The following is a 24,469-nucleotide window of genomic DNA, read 5'->3' on the forward strand; positions in this document are numbered from 1 at the left end:
AGAGACACTCTCTGACTCCTAACCTTCAACTTTTCCAACCATACCGCCAACCCCCACATGAGAGGTGGCCGTCTACAAGGCAAGGAGAAGTCTCACCAGAAACCAACCCTGGCAACGTGATCTTTGACTTCTAGGCTCCAGAGCTGTGAGAAAATAAATACCTGTTGTTTAAGCTACCCACTTTTGTTATGGCAGCCCTAGCAAACTAATACAGTATGACGTATGGCTCCAGTCAATTCCTACTGAGCCTTTATTCCATTGCCATACAAAATTAAAAATAGGTTATAGTTAGATGCTTGATATGAATTGAATAAGTATCAGAATATATTATTAATCCTATGAAACAAATTAACTTATGGAAATTTAATCACCAATAATCAATTAAGAGAATCAGAGTCTGTTAGAGAAACACCCGTTATCTATCATTCATTAAGTATCTTGGAGAAACAGCTTGGAACACAGTATAGGAATAACTTTACCAATTCCAAACAATAATTTGCTGACAAGGCTATTAATCACAGTGCAAACACCATTCTATTAACCGCTCACAAGAGCATCTTACAGATTACATAATAGGCTCATTTATTTAACTACATCAACAAGTATCGCTAAGTAAGCCAAAATAGGGAAAGAATTTCTAAATAAGGTAGTTTTTTACCTTCTTAGTTGACAGCTTGCAACTAGGTGGGAATATTTTGAAGTATCTAGTAAAACAATCAAAATGATCTTTTTAATCTGTAAGAATCCTCTAATGAGATTCACTGGAATAATATACCGAAAGTCACTAAGGAGTGACTCAAAGCTAAAAACCAAGGAAAACAGAAAATTCAAATAAAAGATTATAGTTGACAGAGTTAGCAATAATATCAGCAAATAATTTTGCTGCTTTTAACTACTATGCTTCCTTCACCAAAACTCTAAAAACAATTTTGAGAGAAAATGCTTACGTAAGAACCAGAGATAAAGAGGATGGCAATTCTTTAAAATGTGCTAGATCACCAAAACAAGAATTAAACCAGAACTGCAAAGTTCAAATCTAAATCAACCTCAGAATATAATTTTCAATTATACTTTCTCCACTTTTCTGCTTGGTTTGAAAATAATCTGGAAGAAATATACCCATAATCATAGTACATATTAAAAAATACAAAATGCTTCCTCCAATTAAGCTGAGTTTGTTCCCTGTATACTACGTAAGGATATTTCCACCACGTGAATGAAGATACCTGAGTATTTGTGTCACATTTTGATGTCTACACTGGAACGATAAAATACTAAATGGTCATTTGCATCCTTCAACAAGAATTAAATACAGTAGGTCTAATACTTCTCACACAATAACTGTTTTTAAAAAATCCACATCACTAAAAAGACAATATATAAATGTAAGGTTTATATTCAAGTGTAGGTCACACAATCAGTAGAAAAAAACAATGGCACAGAGTTCAGAGATCCAGGTTCCCAAACCCTTCTCAGAAACTAGTTTTATGTCCTTAGATAAAACTCAAAACTCCCAGGACCCGTTTCTCATCTACAAAATGAGAAAGTCAAACTTCACAATCTCTAATGCTGCTTCAGTTATAATGCAAAAACAGTAGGGAAAAGCAAATGCTTGTCAATGCGTGAAACACATTATATTGATACTATAAAAAGTGTGACTCTTTGGGATGATACCAAATAGGATAATATAGGAAAATCCCCAAATAACTTGGAAGTATATTTCTTATTTATATAATCTTAAAATTTACAGTACTGATCAAAGAAAACCAATATTTGAGAACTGATATATTTACTGAAATCTAATCTGCTTGTTATTTATTCATTGGTGATATTTAAGCTGAGGAAGTAACCTGAGTAGGAAAATGCAGCAAGGCTAATTACTCTCTAAAAAAAAATATTTATTGAGCATTTAGCCAAGCCTGTGGTAAGCACTAAAGATGCAATAGGAACAGGATAGACACAGGTCACCCCTCATAACGCTTACAGATTAAAGAAAGAGGAGAAGAGTAAATGGGAGTTCCAATACAGTGGGATAAAGGCCAAGAAGGAAAAGATCTTCAGAGCCAAAGAAGCATGTAAATTCTCCTAAGATACACCGTTGTGCATCTTAAGAGAATAATTAATACCAGACTCCCAGAATTAAATGTGCTCTCTAAACAAAAGAGTACTGAGACTCCTGCATTGTGCTGAAGAGCAGTTGACATTCGCTTTTTTATTCACTATCATAAAATGATAAGTTAAGATCTGGGATCAAGAGTGATGCTTGCTAGTATTGTGGTTCCATCCTGAAAGTGACTGCCTGATGGCTCTAGATTTGATGATTTGTGCCTACTTTCTCACTGCAAGTGTCTTAGCTACTTCTCATTTCTCTCCATGATTTGAAGCTAAACTCTGCTCTATGCCTTTGTCCCTGCTTCTCTTTAGGCATTCCTGTCCAGATGGAACTTTCTGGATATCAATCCCTGTGGTGGAAACTCTTCCAATACTTCTGCTAGCTTGCCTACCTAGGACCCTGCATGTCTGTCTATTCCAATACTAACCTTTGACTGTAGTCTTCTAGTTTAAATGGAAAATCCTGGACACCTCCTTCTCCATCAGCCTCTGACATAACATTAAACATCACTTGCATACTGTCACCAAAATGTTTCTTCAGTCTGTCCCTTCCTCTGAATCTCTACAATTTCCTAAATTCAAACTTTCACCCTACCTCAACCAGAGTCCTGGGTCTCACTCAAAGACCTCTTAACTGGTGTTCCTGCCTTTGGGCTTCCCACCTCTAATCTACCTTTCACATCACTAACAGAGTGATGCTTCTAAACTATGAATATGAACATTTCACTCTCCTGTTCAAAACTCCTTCATGATTCCCCGCTAAATGCAGAGCTGACCCAACCTTTGAAAATGGCATACAATGCTCTTCTTGATGGATCTAATCTCTCCCTCCTTCTGGAGCCTCATCCCTGACATTCTCTGACTCACATTTCCATACTGTATGTAGTACTGCCAAATCACTTGGGGTTTCTTTTGCATTTATCATGCTGTTTCTCTTCCAGGCCATTCCTACAATTGTTTACTCTGTATGCATGTTCCTTCCTCTTTACCTGGCTGGCTTCAAGATTTATCTGCGACATCAGCCTCCAAGGCAGCTTTTACATACCTCTGTTACAGCTCTTACATATAATGTTGAAATTAGCTATATAAGTGTCGACTTTTCTAGAGAAAACATGTTCCTCAAGAGGAAGGATCATTTCTTTAATTCATTCGTTATATCCACAGCATGTAATATAAAATTGGGGCATAGTAGCTACTTAGAAAATTCTCTGCTAAACTGAATAAAATTTGGCCTCTGCATGCCTTGTCAGGATTTATGATAAACACAAATCCTTTATCTATGGGAACTCCTTGCATAACTTAACGACCACCTCAACCCTCTTCCTCCCTGCAGTGTATTATTCTTACCCTTTATTGGTCATTTTATCTATGAACCTGGTCCAACTCTTAGTTGGGCTTCATGTTTATGTTATGTCACCAATGCCAACCAAGCAACAGTGACACAATTCCCACCCAGTCCCTTAGTTCTTCTACAATTAACACTAAAAGAAGAAATTCATTTGGCAGATTTATGAAAACAATTACCAAATGCAATCAGAGGTCCTTCTAATACAGCAAGATGTCAGCATGGACTAGCTGAATAGCAATTTTACTTTCCATATAGTTTTTGTCCTTTGATGTCAGATCTTATCTTCAATACTTATAGAGCTGTCCAGTCATAGTTCACGGGAATTACAGTATTGTAGCCCATCAATAACCTAAGCCATCTTTCTAGTAAATAGAGTCAATTCCTCCTTAGTCAGTTGGTCAGCGTAGTATTGCTTATCATGACCCTTCTACACTGTAGAGGAACAGTTGCCTCATGCAGTATTAAAACTTGTCTGATCGGAAGTTCAATCCCATTAAATGATAAGGGAAAACGGCTCACTCGCTCCCAAATTAAAGAGCTATGATTAAGAGTCATCTCTGGCTCTCATAATTTAATTGAACAACAGCAGTGAAAGCTTTCTGTTCAGAAATGATAAAGATTTTAACTTGAAAGAAAATTCCAAGTACATTGCTCTGTTGTCAAAATTGTGGAGTTGGGAAAAAAAGAGAAATTCTTTATTAATGCACAAGAAGTTTCTATCTAAAAAATTCTGAGACAGCAAAACATGTCTATTCTAAATTTACTATACAGGTAGCATAAATACAAGTTTGCATTTAGTTCTATCAAAAATGGTTAGGTATGCACGGGATCACTGTATTTAAAGTAGGAGAGAAAATTTTATAAGGCTGAGTAAATTTCAATGTTCAATCATAATACTGTTAGTTTCTTATTAAGAATTTTTTTTTAAAGAGGCTTCTCTAATGAATATCTGGTTTTCAAAAGTGAACTCTGTTTTTGCACCACCTCCCACCTGTACCTTACTCACAAATCTCAGGGCCTTATCTGTGTTGACTCAAATATTCATCTTCTTGCCACTGTTATACTTAGCCAAGTAGAGTACTTCTACATATTGTGTGTATGACTAAGTTTAAACATTGTATTTCTGCAGAAGCCTTCTGTGACATGCTGGCAGTGTCATACCCTCCCATCCTCCCAACATGAACACCATAGTTCTTCCTTCTTCTGTGTTCCTTTGTCAATGTTTACATATTTCTATAACAATATAAAACACTTTATGGATTTCTAAAATTTGTTTACATCTACATTTTCCCTATTAACTTTCACAGCTTGCTAACACTTACTTAATATCCCCAATGTCTGTATACAAAACAGTACTCAATCAACAAATCTTGGCTGAATGAACAAAGACTTTAAATGGTAATACACATAATAATAAGAATGCTAATTGTGAATCTGACATGGCATGTAATACATTTTCCCACTCTTTATATGGCACTGAGAAAGTCACATACCTTCTCAGAAACCTCACTTTGCTCATATTTTTAAATAAGGATATTGTACAAACTTAAAGTTTCTTTCTTGCAATAAAATCCTAAGTTGGACCACAATTGGTGAGGTTTATAGTACAGTTGGTTTTCTTATAGAATTTAAATGGGATGGAAGATTTTAGTAATTTAAAGCTGAAAAAAACTATTCTAAAAAGGAATGCAAGTGCTTAAGTATTGATAATTGAATAAACAGGTATCAACATCTTATATGCTCATAACTCTCTATATATTTCAATTAGTGAATTTCTAAGTTGATTTGATCTATGAAGATAGCTGATAACTATCTCACAGTGTAGAAGAATCTTTTTTGCTAAAATGAGCAAATTGTTCAATTGATTTATTTTTGGTTACCTTCCACTAAATTTAAATCATAATGCCAAAGAATCATGAAGCAGCAAAGTTATCTTCAGAACACAAAGTTTACCCCTCCCATTTTGTAAATGAGAAAACAAAGACACCCAGAGAGATGAGTGATTTGCTTGAGCCACAAAGAGATTTGGCAGGCTTTGAGCTAACCCTCCAGAATCAGAATATAAGTATATATGTGTAAATGAAGGTTGGTTACAGCTGCCCTGACCTTTGTGCACCTCCAGAGACAAGGCCTATCCCCAGGAAAAGGCAGAGGAATTTGTCTCTCCGACAGTCTAATTCTGATATTTCAACAGTTTTACTTACTGTCATTTATTCTCTCATTCCATGCCTATATATTTAAGCTAATTTTTAAATGTTAAACTAAAAGAACATGGAAGTTTCTGGAATGCATTACAATGATATCTTTCCCAGCAATGAAGTATTATGCTTTCATATGCTCAGTTATATGTCAAAATATATGACTAGCCCAAATAGGATGCCTTGAATGTCATAAACATTATGAAAACTTTAGGATTCAAAGATTAATTACCTTGCTTTCTGCTAACCAGCGATGTGGGTCATAATTAATATCAGGACCAGATGAAAAAACCTACAAAAAAGAGGAAATCGTCTATCAGATTCTTCTCTGAGGTGAACTTACATAAATGAAAATTCTTCACCATTACATCCAAAAGTTTAGTGTCTAAACTTAAGGGTTTAAAAAGAAGAAAGTTCATACCAAGTATGAAACCAATTCCAAACCATTATTTATTTAACATGCCTATTTATGTAAGCATGTATATATGTATCCATGTATGTATGTATGTATTGACAGTAAATATTTAGCTCACATAGAGAGACATGAATCACCTTTCAAGTGCTATTACTGCTTGAATCACTGAGTCTGATTCCATGGAGTTCTGCATGGCAGGCAGCCTCATTTAAACCAATTTATTTCATTTGTGTTTGTTTCTTTTCCTCAGTTTTGTCCCAGGTAATGTATTTCACAGTGAGTTAGATGTAATTACATAGAAACCTAATTCTTTGTCTCATTCCTTCTTTAATTTTATACTATGCGGGCCATTTTGTCTCATTAATGGTTGTGCAGAACTGACAGAACCTAATCAATATGACTTCATACCAACATCGCTTTGTAATTCATGATGGTAACAAAATTCTACCTTCACACCAACTCATTTATAAAATCCCTTGTCCTCTGGTTCTGCCTTATTACTGATAAAGCTACACTCAAAGGTTGTCAATGACTTCCTAATTTTAAACACAAGATTTTCTCAGTGCCTACCTTCTTTGAACTCTGTGCTACCTATGATATTTTTGCATCACTTTTTCCTAGAAATTTTCTGCTTAAAAATATCCTATCCCTTTGCAAGAGATGTCTATTCCTATTCTCAAGTACTTCTATACTTCTTAATGTGTGTGCACATCATTCCCCTAAGGAATATCATTAGGTAATTCATTTAGACATATGATGAATGCATAATGAGTGCTGACTACATGCCATATACAAGAGTATTATATTCTTATATCCAACCTTTCCCTCATCCATGTTTCTCATTATCTAAATCTCACTCAACTCTTGTGCCTTGCTCGCCTTTTCAGTGAGATTTCCCTTAATCACTCTAGTCCATAGTGTTTTCTTCCTCTTCTACCTCTGTACCATGTTGAATATTTGTAAACATCAATTTGTCATTGATTATGATGTTTTTATTATTCTTTTTCATTGATCTATGTCATAGTCTCAAGTCTTCAGTGATCTAAGGTATAGTGCTCAAGATTAAAGTCCAAAATAATTTGAGATAAGTACAATGTTCATATTTTGTGACTTGCTTTACAAATTTATATATAGTTTAGTATTTAAGAACAGTCACTTGATCACTTATAAGTGGTGTGACTTAATTCCTCTAAGCTGTAGGTTACCATCTGTAAAGTGAGTAAACTACCTCCTCAGGCCAAGGTATAAATTAAATAAAATGGGTGTTAGCACAGTGTCAGGCATACAGAACACCATTATCACTACTAACTGCGTATCAAGATATAAGCATCAATAAATACACTTCAGGGCTTCCCTGGTGGCACAGTCGTTGAGAGTCTGCCTGCCGATGCAGGAGATACGGGTTCGTGCCCCGGTTCGGGAGGATCCCACATGCCGTGAAGCGGCTGGGCCCGTGAGCCATGGCCGCTGAGCCTGCGCGTCCGGAGCCTGTGCTCCGCAACGGGAGAGGCCACAACAGTGAGAGACCCGTGTACCACAAAAATAAATAAATAAATAAATAAACAAATAAATAAATGCACTTCAAAGTCTATTATGACAAGAGCACTGTAACAGGCATTTGTCATAAAATGATTAGAGAAACAGAAGCCATATACATGGTAATGAGTATACTACAAAAAAAGCTCTACATAATAAGGACAGCTATCATTAGTTGAGTATCTACTAAGTGCAAGATACTTCACACTATGATGTGCACCTTCTATATCTATTTTTACTTTATCTTCATATAACCCAACTTATAAATGGGACATGAATTCTTAGAATAGAGATTACATAACTCATCCAAGGTCATATATTAACAATCTGAACCCACCATCTGTCTTGGTCCAAAGCCTATCCTCTTCATGCTCCACAAATAAATGCTAAAACCAAGTGTTAGGGGAAAAGCTCTGGAATTATCAAAGATTGGTCAATGAAAATGTTGTATCTTTAATTCAGACACTTTTCTAATTGCTTCATAATAGTGGTGGTTTATTAAGTGTCTAACCATAGGTTTTCAATCACTGCATGCACTTACTAATGTGGAATAAGCAATAAATATGGCACTGAAAAAAGAAAATATAATGAGAAATAATGCCAATATTCCCAAAGACTTTTCTCAGACTCATTTGCTGCATATCTATTATGCAATCCATTCCATAGACAGTCACTTTCTACATAAAATGGCTGAAAATTTCATGAGCAATATTTCAAAAATGAACAAATGACCAGGAATAATTGGAATTATTCCATTTTTGAAAACATTTTACAAGGACCACCGATCTCCCCTATATTTCTGAACTATAAAGCAAAGAATCAATTTTATTTTAACAAACACCTTGGTGGTTTCTGTGAGGTGAGAGCAAGTGTTATGTTCTTGAGTATTCCTCTTTTTTTTTTTTTTCAATTTTATAGGAATGAAACAACAGAAGTTATTAATGGAAAGAGACCCACAATGAAAAAAAAAGAATTCTTAAAAAAAAATCTTAATAGAATTTCCATTCTTTTAGATTTACTTTCCACCCATCACTAAGACTGAATTAGTCTTTCTCTAGCGGAAGAGGTGTAAAGACCTATTACCACAGTCACTGCATTCTTGAAAGCCTATTAAAGAATAGGGTACTTTTCAGAATATTGGAAGGATAATTTGAACCTCATAAAGAAATAAAATATTTAAGCCATCTGCTATCTGCACACTATGTTTTAGCCTGTAATTGGCCATAACAAGGTTTATATATCTTATAACACAATCCAAATGTTTCCATTTTTACATCACTACTTGACTGAAAACAAGCCATCCTGACACAAATTCTTAAATACAGAATAAATACTGCATTGTTAATCTGTGCATCTTTGTGATAAAATTAGGATTTCAAGGCTTTAAATATATGTAAACAAGACAAGTCCTAAATAAAGCATCATTCGACAGGGAAAAGAATAAACCAGCATTATAACAGGACTGAAAGTTGGTTTTCCCCTAAAGCCAATTACTTCTCATACTTGGCTCAGAGTCCTCTCAAATTGACGTCTGGGCTTTTTAAAAAATGTATATAAAAATATATATTGTAGAAATTCCATCAACTCCACCAAATTCTACCAGCTGAAATATTTCTTTTAAAGTTGAATCCTAAGGCACAAGTGTAGAATTATCATTTGATTTTCTTTAAAACATTACTTAAGGAAAAAAAAAAAAAGATGGGCAGGAAGAGAGGAACAGCAGGAAGAAAGAGGGGAAAGTAGTTTAGGGAAGAGTATTTTTTTTTAATTAATTAATTTATTTAATTTTGGCTGCATTAGATCTTCGTTGCTGTGCGCGAGCTTTATCTAGTTGCGGCGAGCCAGGGCTACTCTTCGTTGCGGTGCATGGGCTTCTCACTGTGGTGGCTTCTCTTATTGCAGAGCACGTGCTCTAGGCACGCAGGCTTCAGTAGTTGTGTCTCGCAGGCTCTAGAGCACAGGCTCAGTAGTTGTGGCACACGGGCTTAGCTGCTCCGCGGCATGTGGGATCTTCCCGAACCAGGGCTCAAACCCGCATCCCCTGCACTGGCAGGCGGATTCTTAACCACTGTGCCACCAGGAAAGTCCAAGGGAAGAATATTTTATATGAGAAAAAAGATGAATGACAAAATAATAAGAAGAAACATCTGAAGAGGTTTAGAAAAACCTTTATGCATAATATCATAATTCGAGTGCTGTCACATCATCAAATGAAATAAATACGGGGTAAATGATGGGCTAAATTATAATGTATTCTGGTTATACCATATTAAAGCACTGCAATGCTCTTTGTATGTAACACAGCAGTACTAGAACCTAGAGTCAGAAGAGGTGCTTACCTTCAAGGAATTAAGAACATCCATGATTAACATGTTTTTATTTATCATTTCACTAGGACTACATATTGAGTAGCAATAAGCCATTTTAAAGATAGGAAAACAAAAGTAAATGTAATTTTTTTAAATAGGGAAGGCAAATAGCATAGTGGTTACTTGTTTAAGCTCCACAGTTGGACACCCGAGGTTTGAAGTCCTAGTTCTAGCTTTTGACTAGATACGTGGCCAGGGGCAAGTTACTTAACCCTTCCAAGCCTTGTTTTCTCTTTTCTAAAATGGATTTAATCTGAGTACCTAAAGGATAGAGTGGTTTCAGCAATTAAGGGAGAGAATGCGTACACCGGTACTTACTTACACGGTATCTGTAATATAATTAGTACTCAAAAGATGTTAGCCAGTAATATACTAACAACAACAAAAATAACCAGTGATAATAAAATATTCAAAATCCAGGCTTCTTCACTCGAAGGATTTTGTTTTAGTCAGAACTGTTGCTTCCCTTGTAAGACATTTTCTTTTACAGAGTGAGATACAGGCAGTTCAGTGGAATAAAAGCATACTATCTCTTACCATGAATGTACAATAGATAAAACAGCTCATTCTAAAAAATGCAAGATATTATTTTGTTTCATAAAACTCTCTGGAATAAAAATGTGACTACCATGTAACCATGCATTAAAATCTTCTTATAATTATATATTAGGAAACTAACTGAAAGGCACAATGAGAACTCATAATTACTTTCAATTTCTCCATTGAGTCCCTGGAGAAGGTTTTACAAGCTGCATCAATTTCCTTTCCTATCACACCAAGAATGGATTCCTGTTCAGTCTCCAGACAAAGAAGTTGATCCTTGAGCTGCAATCTGGCCTCTTCCATCCTCCTTGAGTGCTCTTCTTCATTGTTTATATGTTTTTCCTAAGGCATTGATAAGAAATAAAAACAGAAGTTAATTATTAAGTGGAGACAAGAAACACGTGTAGTATCTGTACAGCCAACTCAAAGAAGCGTATTAGAAAACAGCTTTCAATAAATATTAGTAAAACGCTAGAAAAGGCAAAATGTCAAATAAGACAGTGCTTCTTCATTTCAGGAGAAAAAAAAAGTGTTACTACTACCTTTACCTCATTAAAACAGTTTTTTAAAATGTCTATGTTTTCAAATGCAGTTACACTGCATAAATGCTTTGAGTCATGAAAATTTGATAGAAGATGGAGGTACTTTTCAAGTAAGCAAATATACTTAATGAAAAGGGGTTTCTAAAGAACCCTTTAAGACAGGGGTCCCCAACCCCCAGGCGGTTACCGGTCCGCGGCCTGTTAGAAACCGGGCCGCACAGCAGGAGGTGAGCGGCGGGCGAGTGAGCAAAGCTTCAAGTGCCGCTCCCCTTTGCTCACATTACCGCCGGAACCATTCCCCCTGCCCCACATCTTGCACGAAAACGGTCCCTGGTGCCAAAAAGGTTGGGGACCGCTGCTTTAAGAGATTACAAGGACTTAGGGGCCCCCCTAGACAAAACAATTCTCAATCATTATGATTACACAATTTAATTGAAAATTTATTAGAGAAATTCAAGTGGTATTACACAAGGCTTGGAGGAAAATAACAGAATCACTAGAATTCTAAGTATAAACAGTGGACCAAAAAGTCATGATGGCTGGCTAGTTATGCCTTCAGTCATTACATAGTAGCCTAATCGTCTTTACCTACCCTAGTAAATACAACACAAGCAGGAAGATGATACGGCCAAAAAACCAGCTTGAATTTAAAATAACAAAGAATTTTTCAATGAAAAGTAATCATGAAAAGTGGAATGGCATTCGAGCAGAATAATCATACATGATATTTCCTTGCAATTCAACTTACTTTAAAAAATGAAAGGAACACCCTCTGCACAAAAGAACAGAGTCCTTTCACAACCTGTCTTCAGCCGTTCTCTCCAGCCTCATCTCCCTCCTTTCCACTCTCTCATACTTTAACTACTTTCAGCTCTCAAGTAGGTCTACACATGTCTCCTCCACCCACATCTCATCTGAACAACTCACTCTGAAATTGCACTATTTCAAAATGGAACTGGCAGTCATGAGACAGCATTTACCTTCATGAGTACATCATCCCAATCTGGAGCTCAGCTTTGTAAACCTAGGAGCTGGATTTTCTTTTCTTTTTGGTACTCCAAGTTGAGTCATGTTTCAGCAGTAGAGTACATTAAGCTCACAAGAGACAAATGCACACACTAGAATACCACTCAATTAACTACATTAGCTTACCGTGAGAACCATAACTGCCATATGGATCAGAATGTAGGTATTGTTGTTACGTACCTACCCACCTATACATCTTATCCTTCAAAGTTTATCCTTCAAGACCCAGTCTCCTTTCTTTCCTGGTCTCCCAATGCAGAATGTTTCCACAGTATATTATGTATCGTGTAGTTTTTTTAAAAATGTACTAAGCTATACGATAATTATTTGGTCTTGCACCTGTCTGCCTTAATAAACTGATAATTTCAGGAGACCACAAAACATGATTATAGTCATCTTTAAACTCCTCCACTTTGCTAAATACATGATTTAAACATTTTTTGCAGACAAATTCAATACTGTAAAGATCATTTCATCAACTACCATGGAGATCTATATACTCAAAGGCCACTGAAGTGTGCTAGGTTTCCTCTATACAAACATAGGCCTCCAAACAAACATAGGCCTGCAGTGTTCTCGCTGATGTAATATTAATAAAGAAAACACTCTATCAGGGGTTGCTGACATACTTATGGGACAACTATTCATATTCGAAATCCACACAATTCACCAGGATGTTCTAATTGATCTTTCTTTTCTCTCTTCCCTCACAGCCATCTTTCTTTTTCCACTGTCACTTTTCTGTGCTCTCTGTTACTTCCCTCATTAAAAAGAAGACAAAACTATTTCTACATTTTGATGTTCTTAAGAATGCTGAAATCACTTTAACAAAGGCTGAAAATTTCATTATCCACTTCACTATCCTCTGTGAGACAGCATACCATGTCCAATCTCCCTTTGAAGTGAAACTCACAGAGCTATAAACTCACATAAACCTTAGAGAGCAGTGGGTTCAACTATCTGTTCTTTCAGGATCTCCTTCTTTGACATTTCTGACAGATCGTCATCCAACCCCTACCTACACGACCAACTCAAGTTTCAAGGAAAAGAGTAATTGACAAAGCTGCAAAATCCTTCCATTAGTCTAAGTGCTATGCTCAAAAATTAAAGTAAATAAATGAATCCTCCACCCCTACTGAATCTTCTGATGTTCCAGGCAAAGGTCCAGGTTCTTTTATTTAACTCGGTTTCAGACACTGCATCATACTGGTCCTCCATCCTTTCTGCATGTCCTTCAAGACCCTAAATCTAAGAGTTAAATAAGCTCTTCCATTCTGTACCTAAGCAACTGTAATTTGATTTCTTCACTCATTCTACAAATTTTTATGGAAGGCCTACTATGGCAATACACTCTTCTGGATGCTAGGGATAGAGTAAATGAGATAGATAAGGCTTTTGCTCTCACAGAGCCAACAAATTTCTCCTTGAAATTTCTGGCTTGAGAATATCAATCTAAACACTAATTATGGCACCCAAAGAATTAGCTGTTTCTCCCACTTTCATGTTTCAGAAATAGCTCTACCAATGGAGCAAGCACAGCTAACTCTATGGGAGGAAGTTAAACTGGCTGACATTAATTCAATCAACCATCTCATTGGGGGCATACAGATTAATAAAAGCAGGTGACAATATTTAGGCACTATTATGGCTATTCCCTGGTCTTCTAGTGAAATCAGAGGGAGCAGTAATTCTACAGCAACATTAACAAAACGCTATCATATTTCAAGAGAACCAGAAGTAAGACGCGGTATTTCAGAGACTATTTAGAAACATGGAAGACACAGATAGTCCAACTTCAATGTTTCAGCGTAAATGGACACAGATGCCTGGGTCTTGGGAATATAAGGAGTTTCTTTGCAGCGGGTAGGGGGATGGGGATAGACTAAGCTGACTATGACAGTCTATATGATCCAAGAAAAGGGATATCAGTCCTAGACCATGACTGAGTTGGAGAAAGAACCTTAGAAAACAAACCCAACCCTTAATTTTATGAAATGAGGAAACCAAAGTTCAGACAAAGCAACTTGACTGAAGTCAAAGAGCCAATAACCCGTAAACTGAGTCCCAACTCCCTTACTAGTGCTCTCTACTGAAATGCTATAAAGGTTGAGTTCTTAAAACTGAAGTTTAGAAAGCCAATGTGAAAAACTCAAAAAAGTTGTCAGTAGGTGTTAGGGAAGGTAATAGTCTTGTTCAGGCTTCAGAGGCAACAATAGGCCTCTGACCAAACAAAGACCCTGAAGGGAGCTACGTGCCAAACTGCTGGACCACGTAGGTCAGCAGAAATGGCGCTAGCAAGCCTGAAAACCAACAGATAAGGAAGGGAGTAAGTCACGAAGCTTCCTGGGCCTTGGGAATCTGGCCAGTTCAGCGGACATTCCGAGACTTACGAAGAGAGCGCAAAGCATTTCTGATAATGGCCAGAGCTGCATATTTGCGCATAAGCTAGTGATTATCAGCCGCGGCTTGGCGTTACGAGCAGGACTCCTTTGAGCAGTACTCTGAAGTCTCAGCCGTGGGGTGGACGCACTGCTCGGGGCCTTCCAACTGGGACTCCAGATCACTGTTCCAGGGATTTCCCAGCGCTGCTTGGATCTGAATGTAGGGGCTTCCCCAATTTGGTGATGTATGTACATGTACCTCTCTATATACATATATTGCTTGTCCTCATACTGTAACTTACTAATATAATAAATTTCCTTATTTCTTGCTTATTAAAGTGTGGAGTGGTTATTTTACCAGTGAATCCTCTGAACCTGAAGCTGAAAGTAAGCCTTTGGGCAAAACAGTAGCTTATATGGGGGCTAACGTAGTCATAAAGTAGAAAGAATAACTCAAAACTATTTCTGAATAAGCCTTATCACTGCAAATGAAAATATATGACATACTGGCAAATTCAGAATAGACCACAAAAAAGGGGGAAAAAACCCATCAAGCATGCACAGTATCCTAAACCTTTAGGGGCTACTGCATCCTCTACACTGGAGATGTACCTGTGTACACATAAAACCTGCTCTAGATTTCAGTTCAAAAGTATACCTAATACCACACTAAACAAGGTACGGTTCCACAGTTAAGACAGAAGAGGTTTCATGAAGCTTCCACTTCAAGACAGGAAAGGCTTACATTGTTGACGTTTGTGTCTAAAGGAAACAAAAATCATACTACTTACAATGTCATCATACACACACACACGCACACGCGCACACACACACACAGCTTAATCAATGAACCTTTAATTCAAAGGATAAGAAGTGCTCCTCTAATTAGAACATTCACTCTCCCAAAGGCTATAAAGATTACAAGGAGACACAATCTTAATGAAAATAGAACAACTTCAGTAAAACTAGAGCATGTCCAAAATGTTATCTCCTTGGCCAAAGCTTATGAGATTCCTTCAATGTCTTAAGTATTCCAGAAAACCCACTTTATTTCCAATACGGTTATTACATAAAATGAAAACAGTTCTTCACACACCTTAAGAGAAACATTATAGCAAATAAATCACACTCACACCACTAAATAAATCATTAATTTACAAAGCTAATGTTTTTCCTTTACTGAAAACTAACTTGAATTAGTGTGCAATATTTCAGCCCCAAGGCCATCTATAATACATGAGCAGGGGGTGGGAGAGACAGAGAGAGAGTAAACAGTAAGAGAGAAATCAAAGTTAAGGGCTGAAGTTAAAACTAATGCAATGTAATTCAAAGTTACTGGAAGCATGGCTTATTGAAACTATAGTCCTGCACACATCACCTAAAAAGTTTTGAGGAAGAATATTTCTGTAACTCAAGATAACTATCATGCCTAAGCCTTAAATCCAGGATACTAGCATTACAAGGCAAATTATGAAACTATCCTGAACAAAAACTGGATCTGTCTGGAAGCCATTTATCTGACTCTCTAAAGAAGGCTCACATTACTTCTGCCAACAGAGCTGACTCAGCTGCAAGGAAGCTAAGATACTATATGAAATGCCAACCAAGGCAGAAACTGCAGCATGACTAAAAGAGAAGGATCTACTATGGATATTATAGGAAATGTGAAAAGAGTTTAATCTGGAAAATTACTATACTGCAGTTCAAGCTGTCTGACAAAACAGCCAACAAAGAAATAAATAATGCATTAATTGCTGACAGATGTAACTACTTTTTTCAAACATTTCTTAAAAACAGAAGATCGTACATGAGTATGGATTTCTTAAAATTATGGCTATATATTAAACACTTAGATGGGTATCAAAAAATTAAAACCACAATATTTACAAAAATATTGTAAAACCACAATAAAGCAACAATTCTAAAATCAATAGTTAAGATCAATTTGAAAGAGTCCCCATGAATTCTACCTCCGTATATCCTTTGCCTTCTGTGAACCCAACACTACTCTGGAATAAAGAGGACAAGGGAAGGTCATAAACTGAATTTTTTACTTGTTATGAACGTCCAATAACATGCACCTACTTCATCACTCACATGATTATTATAGCAATGGCAGGTAACCTCAGTTCTTAGGAATACTAGGTGTTCCTTCTCTATGTTCCTGTGGCACTTTGTATGAGCTTCTGCTGTAGCACTTACTACTCTGTGTGTCTTTTATGTCTGTCACCTCAACAGACTGTGAGTTCCTCTAGGGCAAAGATCTTATTCCTCTTCATTTAAATATCTCAGCACCCCTCGTACAATGATGGTGGAAATGTAAACTGGTGTAGCCACTATGGAAAACAGTATAGAGGTTCCTCAAAAAATTAAGAATAGAACTACCATATGATCCAACTATCCCACTTCTAGGTATTCATCCGAAGAAAACAAAAACACTAATTAGAAAAGATACATGCACGCCTATGTTCATTGTAGCGTTATGTACAATAGCCATGATATGGAAAACAACCTACACGCCCATAAACAGATAAATGGATAAAGAAGATGTGGTGTGTGTGTGTGCACACAGACACAAAATGAAATACTTCTCATAGATAAAAAAAGATGAAATCTTGCCATTTGCAACAACGTAGATGGAACTTGAAGGTATTATGCTAAGTGAAACAAATCAGAAAAAGACAAATACCGTATGATTTCACTCATATGTGGAATATAAAAAACAAACAAAATAAAATAAGTGAACAAGCAAAAACAAACATATAGATACAGGGAACAAAGTAATAGTTACCAGAGGGAGAAGACTGGTGGGGAGGGCAAAATGGGTAAAGGGTAATCAACTGTATGGCAACAGATGGAAACTAACTTTTTGGTGGTGAGCACACTGCAGTGTATATAAAAGTAGAGAGTCGTACACATGAAATTTATATAATGTTGTAAACCAATGTTAGCTCAATAAAAAGTAAATTTAAAAAAAGAGAAAAAAATCACAGCATCTAATAGAGTGTCTCACATAGCAGTCAATCGATAAATCTTTCTGAAACATAAATATCCTTTAATGTTCCATTCATTCCATTAGTGTTTCTTTTTTTTTTAGTGTATTTTCTATGTGCCAGGCATAGTCCCTAAGTACACAACAATGAAGAAGAAAAAAAAAAAAAACCAGAATCTCTAAACTCAATAACTTCTTGTGTTTCAGTAAGTTTGTTTTTGTAATACATTAGTCAAATCATTGAGGGCAAGCATCTTGTAAGTAGCAGGTTATTATAACCATCAAAGTAAGCTTATGTCAGAAAACTAAAGGCTCTGTCAGTGGTAAGTAAATCAGAATAAATTTTGAGGGTAGAGGTAATAAGATTTGCTGATGAGTTACGTATAGGTCTATGTGTGAGAGAATAAGAGAGTTCTTTACATGTATTTAGAAAGCAAAAGAACATTGTAATTCCTACTAGAAGATTAAAATCAAAATGCTACTATTTTTTGAGTTAGATATTCACTTCCTTCTCCTCTGTAAGTATATACTTTATACTATTTCCTTCAAAGGAGGGAAGAAATTATGATTAATAGTATATAAGAGTAAGAACTAAGAGCATTAGTAAAACAGTAGAGTTAATTGAAAAAAGTAATGGCATAATTAGAAAACAGGATAGATGATTTGATGCATGTTAAAACTTGAGTGTGGAAGACTTTCCAATCTATAACCTGGTCTTAGGCAGGCTTAGGAAAGTTATCCATAAAACAGAAGTCAAAAAATGGAAATTCAAATTTAAACTTCTAACCCCATTTAAGGAAATTATTCTTGCCTCAGGCTTTTTAGTATCTTTTTCTAGGAGAATATTGAGCAATACAAAGATCATTGGCAGCACAATCAAAAAGGTGTTAGGATATGTATTGGATACATTCCTAGAAATTAATATTCACAGTTGGAAACAAAAATGCCTCTAAAGGGTATTTTATGCATTCATTAACTTTTAGGACCATTTTGTAATTATGATGTATTTCTCTTAAGTCAGTGCCTGGAAACAGAAATAACATTCGTTATTTAAAATCAGCCACTTTTGATGCATTTCTATTTCTGAAACAAAATACGGACAAGGAAACAAACAACTAGAGTTTCAAATTATGCATTTGGAACGAACATTGTTTAATTTTCAAAAGAAAAAAAGTGCATCATTCATTTCCAGAGAAATGTTTATAAGCTTACGGTGTCTTTGGAAACCATCAGAATTTCTTCCTCTCCTCTATTTTTTTCTTTAGAGGATGCTTAAGCATGCATTTATTCTTATGAAATAATATGGGAAAAAAAGTTTAAAAACAGATCTCCAAATAACATAACTCATGTATACAATAAGCACCTTCTAGTTATTGGTTTTGCATTAACTGAAAGAACATTGCTTGTTCAAGATTAAATGATAAAATGGACTGAGTCAATTGGTGCTTTAAATGGTGATAAAAGAAACACAATGTAAACGAACCAGGACATTCATCTTATGTTCCCTTTTAGGGTCTACCAATGCAAGCTAGGTCTGCTCAACATCCAGCAGAGCACTGACACAGATGCAATAGAGATCTTTCATGTGGCCTCTTCCCCTTGGCTTTACACACCACAAGCAACTGTAGGTATTTTAGCCTAACTCCTACACCCACAGGATGGGTATCACTCACAGTTTCACAAGGAAATGAAATCAAACTAGTAATAGAGGATTTTAAAGGCAAGTGCCCAAAAGGACTTCTTTCTTCTCAAGCCCTTATAGTTATCAACCACTCAGCTAAAGATTAAATGCCTTGAAATCAAGTCCAAATCAGGGGTCATAAAGACACAAACTTGGACTTCACTCCTTAAATTCACTTAAAATCAACCTCTGTGAGTGTAAGTAGTTGGTGAAGAGGTCACTGCCAATGGAGGAGAGTTTGGAAATGGCTTCTCCACGCCTGTGTTCCAGTCTGGAAAGTAGACCAAATGTCCTTCTATACATCTTTATATCTTGACCCTCCCTCCACTGCAGCTGTATGTATAACTGGGCTCCCCCGGCACTGCACAATCACTCCATCTTTGCATTCTAAACTTGTTTCTTAACACCTGGCAGAGTGATTCGAGTGATTCATACATGGTAAACACTGGTGTTTCTGTCAATTCTCTGTGAAAGTAAGGACTACTGTGGCTTCAATGACTATCAGGGATTCAATTAAAAGCACTTTATAAACGGCAAATGCAAAATTTATAATGTTACCTTCAACTTGACAATTTTATTATTATTTTCATTGTTGTTTTTAAATGAGAGAAATCTGACAGGAACTTACTCATAGTATCTTAATTAGTGTTTATTTAATGTATCTGGTTTAAGTTTGCTATAGCTTTACTCTACTCACACTATTTATAATAGACGAAGCACCAAAGAAAGAGCACAGTCTGCCTAAAAATGGCGTAAAGTGTAACCATTAAGTAAATGCTAGAAGTCAACAGCTCATTTGCTTCAATTTCTTTCTCGTACTTGGAAAAAAAATAGAAATCAGAGAATTCTGCCTGCTACTATCTTAGTAAAATATGTGAAACTGTGGTTTTTGCAAAGTAGTGAATACTTTATAGAAGAGACATCTGACAATCATATATATTTTTCCACATCATGAGAAAGAAGCAGCAATCCTAAACAGATGGTCAAATTAGAAACAAAACACAAATTTCAACAACACTGATTCATTTTTTCCAGTCACAGATATCTTTTATGTGGAAATATCAGGTTTTAATTAGACTTTTCTAACAAAATCATTGATGACTTCTATTCCAAAATTTGTGTCAGGCTAAAAAACATAAGAGAGGATATGGTAATGTGTTGAATATAATAACCCTAAATTTAAATTCAACACTAAAATTTCATTGAAAAGACACAAATGTGAGTCATTTTACTGGCAGTAAATAAAGGGAAAAATACAAGGAATTTATGCTCATATCCTGTTTTCCACCACAAGCTATGCAATGTTCGGCAAGTCACTATACTACACCCTCGCCCTCAGTTTCCACCATCTGTAAAAAATGGGCATGATAATTACACTTGCAAATGTGAATTATAATTACCATTTCTTAAAGATCCACATTTTGTATAAGAAAATTATTTCCTAAGTGTTTTCAGCCAACATAGCCATAGCTTTAAATATGTTGCTAGGTGTCACTTCACAAATGATTTCAATAAAGGATTTCATGAGAAGGAACAAAAGTACATTTCTACAAATCCTAATCAATTCAACACTTAGGTTCCCGTGAACTGCAACTGCCTTAGATGTCTCAAAATTTGTCTCCTAATTGTTTCACTGCAGCTTTCACACTTCCCAAAAGAACTAATAATAGAAAATAAAGGCAAAAAAAGGAGAAAGTCTTCTAAAAAAACTTAAGTATAACTATGGAAAAAACCAAGTATTCACTGAGTTAGCTAAGCATCTCAGACAGCCTACATAACCTATACACTGACCAGAAATGGTTCTTACAGAAACCCTTTTGATTAGAAAATCCTTTAATCCATTAGGCCCTATTTATCAAGTTCACTCTATAGCTTAAATAATAGGAATCTTTGGGATATAAGTCATGGGTTTTTTTTCATTGAAAACATATTTTTGTCCTGTTTTCTTGTTTTTATTTCCCCCAACCCGGTCAAAATATACACACTCGGACTTCTGGGAAAATGGCGGAAGAGTAAGACGCGGAGATCACCTTCCTCCCCACAGATACACCAGAAATACATCTACACGTGGAAAAACTCCTACAGAACACCTACTGAACGCTGGCAGAAGACCTCACACCTCCCAAAAGGCAAGAAACCCCCCACGTACTTGAGTAGGGAAAAAGAAAAAAGAATAAACAGAGACAAAAGGATAGGGACGGGACCTGCACCAGTGGGAGGGAGCTGTGAAGGAGGAAAAGTTTCCACACACTAGGAAGCCCCTTCGTGGGCGGAAACTCTGGGTGGCGGAGAGGGAAAGCTTCAGGGCCGAGAAGGAGAGCACAGCAACAGGGGTGCGGGGGGCAAAGCATAGAGATTCCCGCACAGAGGATCGGTGCCGACCTGCACTCACCAGCCCAAGAGGTTTGTCTGCTCCCACGCCCTGGCGGGCGGGGCTGAGGGATGAGGCTCAGGATTTGGTCGGATCTCAGGGAGAGGACTGGGGTTGGCGGCGTGAACACAGCCTTCAGGTGATTAGTGTACCACGGCTGGCCGGGAGGGAGTCTGGGGAAAAGGCTGGACCTGCCTAAGAGGCAAGAGACTTTTTCTTCTCTCTTTGTTTCCTGGTGCCCGAGGAGAGGGGATTAAGAGCGCTGCTAAAAGGAGCTCCAGAGACTGGCGCGAGCCTCGGCTAAAAGCGCAGACCCCAGAGACGGCCGTGAGACGCTAAGGCTGCTGCTGCCGCAACCAAGAAGCCTGTGTGCGAGCACAGGTCACTATCCACAACCCCCTTCCGGGGAGCCTGTGCAGCCCGCCACTGCCAGGGTCCCGTGATCCAGAGACAACTCCCCCGGGAGAACCCACGGCACGCCTCAGGCTGGTGCAACGTCATGCCGGCCTCTGCCGCCGCAGGACCGCCCCGCACTCCATGCCCTTCCCTCCCCCCAGCCTGAGTGAGCCAGAGCCCCCGAATCAGCGGCTGCATTAACCCCGTCCTGTCTGAGCGAAGAACAAACGCACTCCAGCGACCTACACGCAGAGGCGGGGCCAAATCCAAAGCTGAGACCCTGGGAGCTGTGAGAACAAAGAAGAGAAAGGGAAATCTCTCCCAGCAGCCTCAGAAGTAGCGGATTAAAGCTCCACAATCAACTTGATGTACCCTGCATCTGTGGAATACATGAATAGACAACGAATCATCCCAAATTGAGGAGGTGGACTTTGAGAGCAAGATTTATGATTTTTTCCCCTTTTCCTCTTTTTGTGAGTGTGTATGTGTATGCTTCTGTGCGAGATTTTGTCTGTATAGCTTTGCTTCCACCATTTGTCCCAGGGTTCTATCCGTCCGTTTTTTTTTTCTCTTAATAATTATTTTTTATTTTAATAACTTTATTATATTTTATCTTACTATTTTATTTTACTTTATCTTCTTTTTTCCTTCCTTCCTTCCTTCCTCCCTCCCTCCCTTCTTTCTTCCTTCCTTCCTTCCTTCCTTCCTTTTTCATTCTTTCTTTCTTTCTTCTACTAATTCTTTCTTTCTACTTTTTCTCCCTTTTCTCCTGAGCCGTGTGGATGAAAGGCTCTTGGTGCTGCAGCCAGGATTAGTGCTGTGCCTCTGAGGTGGGAGAGCCAACTTCAGTACACTGGTCTAAAAGAGACCTACCAGCTGCACATAATATCAAACGGCGAAAATCTCCCAGAGATCTCCATCTCAACACCACGACCTAGCTTCACTCAACGACCAGGAAGCTACAGTGCTGGACACCCTATGCCAAACAAACAGCAAGACAGGAACACAAGCCCACCCATTAGCAGAGAGGCTGCCTAAAATCATAAGTCCACAGACACCCCAAAACACACCACCAGACGTGGAGCTGCCCACCAGAAAGAAAAGATACAGCCTCCTACACCAAAACACAGGCACTAGTCCCCTCCACAACCCACTGAACCACCCTTAGCCACTGGGGACAGACACCAAAAACAACGGGAACTACGAACCTGCAGCCTGCAAAAAGGAGACACCAAACACAGTTAGATAAGCAAAATGAGGAGACAGAAAAACACACAGCAGATGAAGGAGCAAGATAAAAAACCCACCAGAACTAAAAAATGAAGAGGAAATACACAGTCTACCTGGAAGAGAATTCAGAATAATGATAGTAAAGATGATCGAAAATCTTGGAAACAGAATAGACAAAATGCAAGAAATATTTAACAAGGACCTAGAAGAACTAAAGATGAAACAAACAATGATGAACAACACAATAAATGAAATTAAAAATACTCTAGATGGGATCAATAGCAGAATAACTGAAGCAGAAGAACGGATAAGTGACCTGGAAGATAAAATAGTGGAAATGACTACTGCAGAGCAAAATAAAGAAAAAAGAATGAAAAGAACTGAGGACAGTCTCAGAGACCTCTGGGACAACACTAAACGCACCAACATTCGAATTATAGGGGTTCCAGAAGAAGAAGAGAAAAAGAAAGGGACTGAGAAAATATTTGAAGAGATTATAGTTGAAAACTTCCCTAATATGGGAAAGGAAATAGATAATCAAGTCCAGGTAGCACAGAGAGTCCCATACAGGATAAATCCAAGTAGAAATACGCCAAGGCACATATTAATCAAACTGTCAAAAATTAAATACAAAGAAAACATATTAAAAGCAGCAAGGGAAAAACAACAACACACAAGGGAATCCCCATAAGGTTAACAGCTGATCTTTCAGCAGAAACTCTGCAAGCCAGAAGGGACTGGCAGGACATATTTAGAGTGATGAAGGAGAAAAATCTGCAACCAAGATTACTCTACCCAGCAAGGATCTCATTCAGATTTGATGGAGAAATTAAAACCTTTACAGACAAGCAAAAGCTGAGAGAGTTCAGCACCACCAAACCAGCTCTACAACAACTGCTAAAGGGACTTCTCTAGGCAAGAAACACAAGAGAAGGAAAAGACCTATAATAACGAACCCAAAACAATTAAGAAAATGGGAATAGGAACATACATATCGATAATTACCTTAAATGTAAATGGACTAAATGCTCCCACCAAAAGACACAGATTGGCTGAATGGACACAAAAACAAGACCCATATCTTTGCTGTCTACCAGAGACCCACTTCAGATCTAGAGACACATAGAGACTGAAAGTGAGGGGATGGAAAAAGATATTCCATGCAAATGGAAACCAAAAGAAAGCTGGAGTAGCAATACTCATATCAGACAAAATAGACTATAAAATAAAGACTATTACAAGAGACAAAGAAGGACACTACATAATGATCAAGGGATCGATCCAAGAAGAAGATATAACAATTATAAATATTTATGCACCCAACATAGG

General features: G+C 37.3%; 1 protein-coding gene across 2 annotated transcripts in view; it reads right to left on the minus strand.

The window, feature by feature from the left end:
- The window catches only part of CEP128 (centrosomal protein 128), a 433,475-nt gene that overhangs the window by 240,786 nt on the left and 168,220 nt on the right, over positions 1 to 24,469 (minus strand). For both annotated transcript variants that reach the window (XM_029239363.1, XM_029239364.1), the window contains 2 exons: positions 10,687 to 10,863; positions 5,891 to 5,950 (listed from right to left, as the gene is read on the minus strand). In XM_029239363.1, the coding sequence (XP_029095196.1) occupies positions 5,891 to 5,950; positions 10,687 to 10,863 (237 nt within the window). The remainder of the gene's footprint in view (positions 1 to 5,890; positions 5,951 to 10,686; positions 10,864 to 24,469) is intronic.

Source organism: Monodon monoceros, unplaced genomic scaffold, assembly GCF_005190385.1.
Source record: "Monodon monoceros isolate NGI ecotype Baffin Bay Population unplaced genomic scaffold, NGI_Narwhal_1 Super_Scaffold_21, whole genome shotgun sequence".
In the NCBI taxonomy this organism is placed as follows: domain Eukaryota; kingdom Metazoa; phylum Chordata; class Mammalia; order Artiodactyla; family Monodontidae; genus Monodon; species Monodon monoceros.